General features: G+C 42.6%; 1 protein-coding gene across 1 annotated transcript; it reads left to right on the forward strand.

Moving 5' to 3' along the window:
* The first annotated feature begins 3,544 nt into the window (after positions 1-3,544).
* On the forward strand, positions 3,545-6,130 carry LOC120054434 (sphingosine 1-phosphate receptor 4-like). Its single transcript, XM_039001851.1, has 2 exons — positions 3,545-3,596; positions 4,387-6,130. The coding sequence occupies exon 2, from the start codon at positions 4,535-4,537 to the stop codon at positions 5,732-5,734; it is 1,200 nt and encodes a 399-aa protein (XP_038857779.1). The 5' UTR covers positions 3,545-3,596; positions 4,387-4,534; the 3' UTR covers positions 5,735-6,130.
* Positions 6,131-11,204: the final 5,074 nt, after the last annotated feature.

Here is an 11,204-nt window from a genome sequence, read left to right on the forward strand (position 1 = left end):
AATGCATCCAACAAGTTTGGAGAGTGCTAGGAATATGGGACCAAATACTAAACTTTTTACTACTTTAATACACTAAATACTTATGACACCTTCAAATGGGGGGGGGGGGGACTAGATATATAAAGTTCTTTCATTTCTAAATGGTAAAACAGATATGTATGAAAATATCCTCAAATAAAAGGTGACATTCTGTACTGTCGCCTCATACAAAACATCTGATCTCAAATCCAAAATGCTGGAATGTAGAGCCAGCAAATGGGATGGTGTTTCTTTTTTATCAGTAGTGATATTTTTGACTACTGAGTGTGTGATGTCTTTAGCCACTTATGGTAAGTGGTTGGGGCCCACTGGGTAGACCAAGTAGGTCTTTATGGCAGGAGTATGGTCTGGCACGGCTGGGTGAAGTGATGTGTGAAACCATAGCTGTACCTCTGTAGTAGAGAAACCAAAGGGAGGGTCCCTTTACAGATCTGATCAGAAGGTTCCTGTTTTCTTCATGTCATTATTCTTTTTTGCTGAGAGGTCTGCAGGCTCTAGTCCTGCAGGCTCTAGTTTTATCTTAAATTGATTACTGTCCAGTCATATGGTCAAGTGTTGCAAAGAAGGACCTAGTTAAGCTGCAGCCGGCCCAAAACAGAGCGGCACGTTTTGCTCTTCATTGTAATCAGAGGGCTGATATCAGTACTATGCATGCCAGTCTCTCTTGGCTAAGAGTTGAGGAAAGACTGACTGCATCACTTCTTGTTTTTATAAGAAACAATGTGTTGGAAATTCCAAATTGTTTGCATAGTCAACATTCAGACCCAGAAGAAGGCACAGTGATGCCGAAACATTGGTAATTTACCCAATAAATTACTGGGAGTTTATATATAGAGTGCGTGACTATTTTTATAGCTTATAGTTTATTCGCCATTAGTCAGCACCTCTACATAAAATAATTTTCTCTGGGTGTGCGCCAGCTCATGTTTTTTAATAGTTAACATACACACAGCACTGACACACACTTACCCCACCAGAAATGCCACCAGGGGTATTTTCACAGTCCCCAGGTTCAGAACAAAAAGGAAACGTACAGTATTATACAGAGCCATGAGTGCATGGAACTCCCTTCCATCTTACATAGTGCAAGTGAACAGCAAACCTGGTTTAAAAAAACAAATAAAGCAACACCTCTACCCCATGTGACCTATTTGTTGTGTTTATGTACTGACATGTATGTGTAACTGATAGATACACACACACACACTACATGTTCATGTTTTTAAATTAATGTAAATTGTCAATTCTTTTGTCTGTGTTGTCTTTTTCGTTATGTGTCGGACCCCAGTAAGACTAGATATTGCCATTGGAGTCGGCTTATGGGAATCCAAAAATACAGTTGAAGTCGGAAGTTTACATACACCTTAGCCAATGCATTTAAACTCAGTTTCACAATTCCTGACATTTAATCCAAGTAAAAATCTCCTGTCTTAGGTCAGTTAGGATCACCACTTTATTTTAAGAATGTGAAATGTCAGAATAATAGTAGAGAGAATGATTTACTTCAGCTTTTATTTCTTTCATCACATTCCCAGTGGGTCAGAAGTTTACATACACTCAGTTAGTATTTGGTAGCATTGCCTTTAAATTGTTCAACTTGGGTCAAACGTTTCGGGTAGCCTTCCACAAGCTTCCCACAATAAGTTGGGTGAATTTTGGCCCATTCCTCCTGACAGAGCTGGTGTAACTGAGTCAGGTTTGTAGGCCTCCTTGCTCGCACACGCTTTTTCAGTTCTGCCCACAAATTTTCTATAGGATTGAGGTCAGGGTTTTGTGATGGCCACTCCAATACTCCAATACCTTGACTTTGTTGTCCTTAAGCCATTATGTCACAACTTATGCTTGGGGTCATTGTCCATTTGGAAGACCCATTTGCGACCAAGCTTTAACTTCCTGTCTGATGTCTTGAGATGTTGCTTCAATATATCCACATCATTTTCCATCCTCATGATGCCATCTATTTTGTGAAGTACACCAGTCCCTCCTGCAGCAAAGCACCCCCACAACATGATGCTGCCACCCCCGTGCTTCACGGTTGGGATGGTGTTCTTCGGCTTGCAAGCTTCCCCCTTTTTCCTCCAAACATAACGATGGTCATTATGGCCAAACAGTTCTATTTTTGTTTCATCAGACCAGAGGACATTTCTCCAAAAAGTACGATCTTTGTCCCCATGTGCAGTTGCAAACCATAGTCTGGCTTTTTTATGGCGGTTTTGGAGTAGTGGCTTCTTCCTTGCTGAGCGGCCTTTCAGGTTATGTCGATATAGGACTCGTTTTACTGTGGATATAGATACTTTTGAACCCATTTCCTCCAGCATCTTCACAAGGTCCTTTGCTGTTGTTCTGGGATTGATTTGCACTTTTTGCACCAAAGTACGTTCATCTCTGAGACAGAATGCGTTTCCTTCCTGAGCGGTATGACGGCTGCGTGGTCCAGTGGTGTTTATACTTGCCTACTATTGTTTGTACAGATGAACATAGTACCTTCAGGTGTTTGGAAATTGCTCCCAAGGATGAACCAGACTTGTGGAGGTCTACAATTTTTTTTCTGAGGTCTTGGCTGATTTCTTTTGATTTCCCCATGATGTTAAGCAAAGAGGCACTGAGTTTGAAGGTAGGCCTTGAAATACATCCACAGGTACACCTCCAAGTGACTCAAATGATGTCAATTAGCCTATCAGAAGCTTCTAAAGCCATGACATAATTTTCTGTAAACTTCTGACCCACTGGAATTGTGATACAGTGAGTTATAAGTGAAATAATCTGTCTGTAAACAATTGTTGGAAAAATTACTTGTGTTATGCACAAAGTAGATGTTCTAACCGACTTGCCAAAACTATAGTGTGTTAACAAGACATTTGTGGAGTGGTTGAAAAACAAGTTTTAATGACTCCAACCTAAGTGTATGTAAATTTACGACTTCAACTGTAAATACTGGCCTGATGCCCTCCTAGTAGAAAAAGTATCTTGCAACACATCCTAGAAAACATCATGGTTCAACCACTTCGACATACATGTACCATGAAAACATTATGAAAGTCTCTTCCCGTAATCATCATGGGGCAACTTGAGCAATAGGATTAAAATATTGCAGCGGTCAAAAGTAGGGCGCAAGTAGTGGATGGGAAAAGTGTTTACATCAGTGAGATTAAGTCTGACCTTGACATGTGGAAAATTACAGGGGGGGAAATATATAGAATGTATATATTTAAAAAACAAAATTGTGGTAACCTTATGCAAGTGTGGATTAGGCTATATCTATTTAGCAATTAACACGTTGATTGGGTGGCATCCATCTATGAATAATCACGTTCTGAAGCATTTCACAATTGGTGTGTTTTCTTTTGGCCAGTGATGAAACACCCCATCAGTGTCAATAACCTCTTGCTTCTCATGTGTGTGTTGGTCGCTTTGGGTGTGGTGCCATGTGAGTAACCTTCTGAGTGTAGGGCTTCCTTCCTCATTGCTTCTATAGAGTAGAACACATCTGCACTACCAGCCCACACAGGGGATGGCTGTCCACACACCGCATCACCACCAACAGCATCTCTGCGCCAGTAAGTAACATTTGTTCTTCAAGTGTTTATTGTGTTAAAATCAAAAGGATACAACATTTGTCGTGATGTGTTAGCCTATTCATATGAAATTATACAATTAGATAATGATTGGGATGGAGAGCCAGGTGTATAGTCACATTTAACTGTAGCAGTAAATATGCAAAGCATTTGCGGTCATGTACAAGCTTTTGCTCCCATGCAACAAATTGTAACACTAATTATTCCTAAAAGAACATTTAGAAATGTAAAGGGAAATTGTATTATAAAATCTAAAAATGAACAGAAGTTATAAATGTAATAAGGTACTTTTTATTTCACTCCAGAGGGGAAAACAGTTCATACTTTGCAATTTTGGGAGAATGGGATGATGTTTTTCAGTCGTTACTACTAACAGGGATTTGGAAATAGTTGTTTTCAAACTTTCAAAGATGTTGACTTCACGTGCAGATTTAAATCCCCTTCCTGGTAACAGCTGGCTGCTCCTCTCAACTAACCACATGGTGGTTTAAATAGCACCACAAATGTCCCTAATGCCTGCTAGTGGAGGAATGCAGTTTTATGATGAGAATCCATGTCAGTCAACTGACAAAATGTCTTATCTCACTGTCTAAACATTTGTTGTATTTTGGGGGATTTCTTTCAGCTTTTCACAATACATTTATAAGCAATGCAATTTGACCAAAAAACACATTATTTTCATTACCTGCAGTTCATGCACTACAAACATCTTAGAACTTATTATCGCATATCAGACATCTTTTCATATCAAACATCTTCCTGTGTTTGCTAGGTGGGTTGTGAGACCGCAGAGCTCCAGTGGAGAGACTGTTTTAGCCTGAGTCTAAGCCCACATCAGGAGTTCTACACTCACCCAAGTCCTGCCTTGTCCAGCCCGACCCAGCCATTTTCTGACTTGCCAAGCCCTTCACAACCCAGCCATGGATGCCCTGTCCTCCCTGAGCTCCTCAACCTCCTGCTCTCATCTGTACCTCTGGGCCAGCAACACCACCAACAGCAGCGCTATTAACATTGATGTGATCCTGGAGCACTACAACCACACAGGGCGCCTGCAGCATCGCGTGCCCCGCCAGGGTGGCCTGAGCTTGGCAGCGGCCCTCTCCCTCTTCATCAGTGTCCTCATCATCCTGGAGAACCTGCTGGTCCTAGTGGCCGTGCTCTCCCGGATCCTCCACAGCCGCCGCTGGGTCTACGTGTGCATCGCCAACATCACCCTGAGCGACCTGCTGGCCGGGGCGGCCTACGTGGTCAACATCGGGATGTCGGGCAGCCGGACATTCAGGCTGAGCCCGGCTCTGTGGCTGTTCAGGGAAGGGGTACTGTTCGTGGCCCTCGCCGCCTCCATCTTCAGCCTGCTGCTGATTGCTGTGGAGCGCTACACCACCATGATGAAGCCGCTGCACCAGAAGTCGGCCAGGAAGACGTATCGTATCTACGGCCTAGTGGCGCTGTGCTGGATCGTGGCCTTCGCCATCGGCTTCCTCCCCCTGCTGGGCTGGAACTGCGTGTGCAGCCTGGAGAGCTGCTCCACCCTGCTGCCGCTCTACTCCAAGAGCTACATCCTCTTCTCCCTGCTCATCTTCTCCCTCATCCTGCTGGCCATCGGTGTGCTCTATGGCGCCATCTACTGCCACGTGCGCAGCAGCTCCAAGGTGGGCTCCCAGCGCAGCCGCAAGCGCTCCCTGGGGCTGCTAAAGACAGTCATCTCCATCGTGGGTGTGTTCATCATTTGCTGGGGGCCTCTGTTCATCCTGCTGCTGGTGGACTTCTTCTGTGTGTCGAGGCAGTGCGCACCGCTCTTCAGCGCCGACTGGGTCATCGCCCTGGCCGTGATCAACTCGGCCCTGAACCCGGTCATCTACACCCTGGGCAGCACAGAGCTGAGGAAGGCCATCGCAGGCCTGTTGTGCTGCTGCTGCCTCAGGGCAGGCCTCTGTCACCCTGACACCTTTGTGTCCAAGGAGACCAGCAGCACTGGGAGCATCAGGCACAGCAGCCTGAGGAACAGTTTCAATAAGATCAGGAGTCTCACTGTCAGCCCCCCGCCTGCACCCAATGCCCCCAAGAAGAGCCGCCGCCTGAGCTCCACCACCACCTGCCTGTCTGTGTCGAGCGGTTAGACCACAACGGGCTGCCTGGGGCAGGCGTAGCTGTGTGTGTGTTTGAGAGAGAGACACAGAGAGACGGAGACAAAGAGTGTCAGTGGAGGCTCCTCAGAGCAGGAAGGGGAGGACCTTCCTACTCAGGTAGTTTCATAAAAGTAAAAATATAAAAAAATACAAATATCAATTATTAATTTGTAGCAAACTGCAATTAAAGCCAGACTAAGTCAATGGCACAGATGGAACTATCCAAGCAGAAGATCTCCATCAAAAATCGAAGTTAGGCCTCCCGGGTGGCGCAGTGGTCTAGCACTGCATTGCATCTGTGCCACCAGAGATTCTGGGTTTGAGCACAGGCTCTGCCGCGACCAGGAGGCTCATGGGGCGACGCACAATTGGCCTAGCGTCGTCCAGGTTAGGGAGGGTTTGGTTGGTAGGGATATCCTTGTCTCATCGCGCACTAGCGACTCCTGTGGCGGGCCAGGCACAGTGCACGCTGACCAGGTCGGATGTGCATTGTGTCAAGAAGCAGTGTGGCTTGGTTGGGTTGTGTTGTGTTTCGGAGGACGCATGGCTCTCGACCTTTGCCTCCACCGAGTCCATACGGGAGTTGCAGCAATGAGACAAGACAGTAACTACTACCAATTGGATACCACGAAAAGGGGTGGGAAAGTTTTATTTTTTAAGTATAACAACAACAAAAATCGAAGTTAAAGAATATGACTAAATCTAATCAAACTTTAAATGCAATTTAAATCAAGTTTGATTTGGTTTAGTTCTATTCGTTAAATGCAATTTAAATAAAGTTTGATTTGATTTAGTTCTATTCTTTAACTTAGATTTTGGGTTGAGACGGAGACGTGAATCCAACATATTAATGACTAACGTGAAGATTACATTTGAAATCAACCAAAGCTTGAAACCCTAGGCCCATATACTGTATATTGTACATTTTTGGTTTGAACCCTGGGTTGAATTAAAACAATAGCTGTTGCTGACTTTGCAAATGCTATATAGGCCTAAATAGTATAATTGATGATATGGGACTTATAATGTGTGGTTACATTTAATTTGCTCTGTTAAACCTACCCTTTGGAACTACTTTGATAGCAACAGTGAATATATTTAGTTATTGAGAGGTCTCTGAATAATCACTCACAATAGCGCATTGGTAGTAGGTAATATAAAAACTAAGCTGGGTTTGGTTAAAACCATGTATTGGAGACCAAATGAATAGTTGTAGATCAACTCTCCAATAGGAGGTGCTGCCCAGACATGTTTTTTCCCTGATATTGGACATTACGTTGAAGATCTGACGTTGTTTCAAAAAGGTACAAATTCAATTTACTGTATTTTAAAGAAGGGTTGTCTATGTTGAAAATTGGTTACCATGATGACATAATCCTGTGGTTGAAATTTCACCCTCAAAACAAAAGTTGATTACTTTTTTCAAATCCAATGTATTTTCCACGTAACATATACATTGACTAATTACACTGAGACAATGTTAATTCAACCAGTTTGTGCCCAGTGGCTCAAGGTGGGTATAGGGCAAATTCTAGTATCTTGTAGAAGCCTAAACCTATCGATGTTACATTGAGCTGGATGAATGGAATATGAAATGACAGTCATCCAATACGCTGAAATAGAAATAAGGCCATGCTCATAAGAAAAAGACTGTCCTCTCAAATGTGAAAGGGCACTAACCACCGCTCGTGTGTGTGCATGTGTGTGTGTGTCTGTGTTACCACAGAGAATGCAGTTCCTCCATTATCTAACTCCACCCAAATGTGGCCTTGATACAACCAGGTCTAACGGTTTCCTCTGCTGTTGGTTTTGTTCAATTTCTTCATTGTCTTCAGCCCAGGACCTGGTACACTGATGAAAAAGCGTCTTTGTGGTCCTCTGTTACTGTAGCAACACCAATCTGTTTCATTTTATGCATTACAAAAAAAAGTTTAAAAAAAGTTCAAACTCATTCAAGATTTATCATAAAATATGCACTATGGAAGCTGCTTTTGTTTCACTGTTTCAGCCTTAAAACAGATACTCTTTTACTGTGAAGATGGGTTTCATTGAAAGGGGTGCTTTCTTATTGTACCACTTAAATAGAACTGGATTAAAAACAAAAAAAATATGTATATATATTTAGAAAATGCAATATTATTTATACATACACTGAGTGGACAAAACATTAAGGACACCTGCTCTTTCCATGACATAAACTGACCAGATGAATCCAAGTGAAAGCTATGATCCCTTATTGATGTCACTTGTTAAATCCACTTCAATCGGTGTAGATGAAGGGGAGGAGACAGGTTAAAGAACGATTTTTAAGCAACTCAATATTTGGAAGGTGTCCTTAATGTTTTGTACACTCAGTGTACATTGTACAGAATGGTAGTTGAATACATTTTTTCAATTGGTTAAACATTTATTTTGTTCAATATTGTTTTTAAGAGTATACATTTGTTGAATGCTTTACTATTGCTGTTATTCTGAAAGAGGATTATATTTAGGTTATTTTGTACATTGAAAATGTATAAATAAATATTTGAACAGAATATGTGTCTTGTGGAAAGAGTTTTTTAAAACAGTTTTTCAACAGAACATTGTACGAGGGGCAACAACATGCTGAATTACAACCTACATTTGAATATTAAAACTCAATAAACAGCAGATGTAGACAATTAACTGTTAAGCAGGTAAACCTTGGCTGGGATGGCACAGCAACGGAAACGCTCAGTCCGGTTGTTTTACTGGATCACCACTGGGTAAATGGAAATGAACCATTGACTCCCATAAGCAATTAGCACCATCTACCTCAAGGTGGAGACATGTTACCATGGGCTTGCGTGAAGATGTTGCTTCACCTCCAATGGCAAGTTTCACCAGTGCTGCTTGCATAGTCACAGAAACATAGAATTCAGTAAACAGTGATCTCTGAAGTACTTAACTTCTGATGAGGTTAACTGATGAGTCATGCATAGAAATGGATATCAACACGTTGGCAAAATTTCCAGACATTAGGATTAGAAAATGTACAGATTCCTTCCATGTGAGATATCAAGTGACAAGAGTAACTATGTTTGCAGAGAATGTATTCCTTTTAAGATCATTTTCTGGCTCCGAGCCATAGTTTATTTTGCATGCCTGAATTTCCAGTATGTCCAGAAAACCTCTTTGTTTTGTGACACCAGATCTGTGAGTGAGGTGCAATGGTGAGAGTTGAAACGGAACCCCTGAAGGTATTTAATAAATTAATTAAGATTTTCTGACATCATGTAAAGATAGGGAAGATAACTAGAAGTTACCCCTAAGCCATGTACTGAGTTGTCTGAGCTCTGGTGCGTGCAGTTTGTTTTGTCACTAGGTGAGAACATATTAGCATAGCTCCCGAGTGGCGCAGCGGTCTAAGGCACTGCATCTCAGTGCTTGAGGCGTCACTGCAGACACCCTGGTGCAAATCCAAGCTGTATCACAACCGGCTGTGATTGGGAGTCCCATAGGGCGGCGCACAATTGGCCCAGCGTCGTCCAGGTTTGGCCAGTGTAGGCCGTCATTGCAAATAAGAATTTGTTCTTAACTGACTTGCTTAGTTCAATTTTTTTTTTAATAACACAGAATTCCATGTCTGTCTGCAACTCTTTGTCACTCTCCCTCTTTCTGCAAGGGTGTCTGTTGGAGGATAGTTCAACCTTAGATTGATTCTGCAAGGGTGTCTGTTGGAGGATAGTTCAACCTTAGATTGATTCTGCAAGTCACATTTTGATCAGTCATACAGTGGCTAGGAAGGACAAGCAACCCACTGGGCACACACTGGTTGAATCAACATTGTTTCAGCTTAATTTGTCTTAATTGTGACATGGAATCAACATGGAAAATACATTTGATTTGAGAAAAGTAATCAACAAGTAGTGTTTTCATCTAATTTCAACCAGCGTTGTAAACATTGAAAGTAGGGTAAAACTTCAACTTAAATACATTGACTTAACCTGACCAACAGGTTGTTACATCAATCTACACTGAACAAAAATATAAACACAACATGGCAAGTGTTGGTCCCATGATTCATGAGCTAAAATATAAAATCCCAGAAATGTTCCATATGCACAAAAATATTATTTCTCTCAAATTGTGTGCACAAATTTGTTTACATCTCTGTAATTGAGCATTTCTCCTTTGCCAAGATAGGGCATATCAAGAAGCTGATTCAACAGTATGATCATTACACAGGTGTACCTTGTGTTGGGGACACAACAGTATGATCATTACACAGGTGTACCTTGTGTTGGGGACAATAAGAGTCCACTTTAAAATGTGCAGTTTTGTCACACAACACAATACCACAGATGTCTCAAGTTTTGAGGGTGCGTGCAATTGGCATGCTGAGGAGTATTTATATATGTAATAAAGCCCTTTTTGTGGGGAAGAAAATCATTCTGATTGGCTGGGCCTGGCTCCCTAGTGGGTTGGCTGCCAAGTGGCTGGGCCTATGCCTTCCAAAGCCCACCCATGGCTGCACCCCTGCCCAGTCCTGTGAAATCCATAATTTAGGGCCTGATAGATTTATTTCAACGGAAAATTCCATGTGGAAATGAAAACAAAAAATCACTAGGTGAGAACATATTAAATATACACCATGTATACCAAAAATGTGGAACGTCTTCCTAATATTGAGAAATACAGTGCCTTCGGAAAGTATTCAGACCCCTTGACTTTTTCCCCCCAAAATATGTGATGTTATTCCAAAATTGATCAAATTATTTGTTTTCCTCGTCAATCTACACACAATCAAAGCGAAAACAGGTTTTTAGAAAATTTTGCAAATTTATTACAATTAAAAAACTATTCAGACCCTTTGCTATGAGACTCGAAATTGACCTCAGGTGCATCCTGTTTCCATTTACAACTTGATTGGAATCCACCTGTGGTAAATTCAATTGATTGGACATAATTTTAAAAGGCACACACCTGTCTATATAAGGTCCCACAGTTTACAGTGCGTCAGAGCAAAAACCAAGCCATCAGGTCGAAGGAATTGTCCGTAGATCTCCGAGACAGGATTGTGTTGAGGCACAGACCAGGGGAAGGCTTCCCAAAAAATGGCTGCAGCATTGAAGGTCCCCAAGAACATAGTTGCATCCATCATTCATTTTTTTTCCCTCCCCAATTTCATGGTACCCAATTGGTAGTTACAGTCTTGTCCCATTGCTGCAACTCCTGTACGGACTCGGGAGAAGCAAAGGTTGAGAGCCCCGCGTCCTCCAAAACACGACCCAGCCAAGCCGCGCTGCTTCTTGACACAATGCTCGCTTAACCCGGAAGCCAGCTGCACCAATGTGTCGGAGGAAACACCATACATCTGGCGACCGTGTCAGCGTGCATGCACCCAGCCCACCACAGGAGGCCGGGACAAGGGCATCCCGGCCGGCCAATCCCTCCCGTAACCCGGACAACGCTGGGCCAATTGTGCGCCGTCCCATGG

This window comes from Salvelinus namaycush, chromosome 10, assembly GCF_016432855.1.
Source record: "Salvelinus namaycush isolate Seneca chromosome 10, SaNama_1.0, whole genome shotgun sequence".
In the NCBI taxonomy this organism is placed as follows: Eukaryota; Metazoa; Chordata; class Actinopteri; order Salmoniformes; family Salmonidae; genus Salvelinus; species Salvelinus namaycush.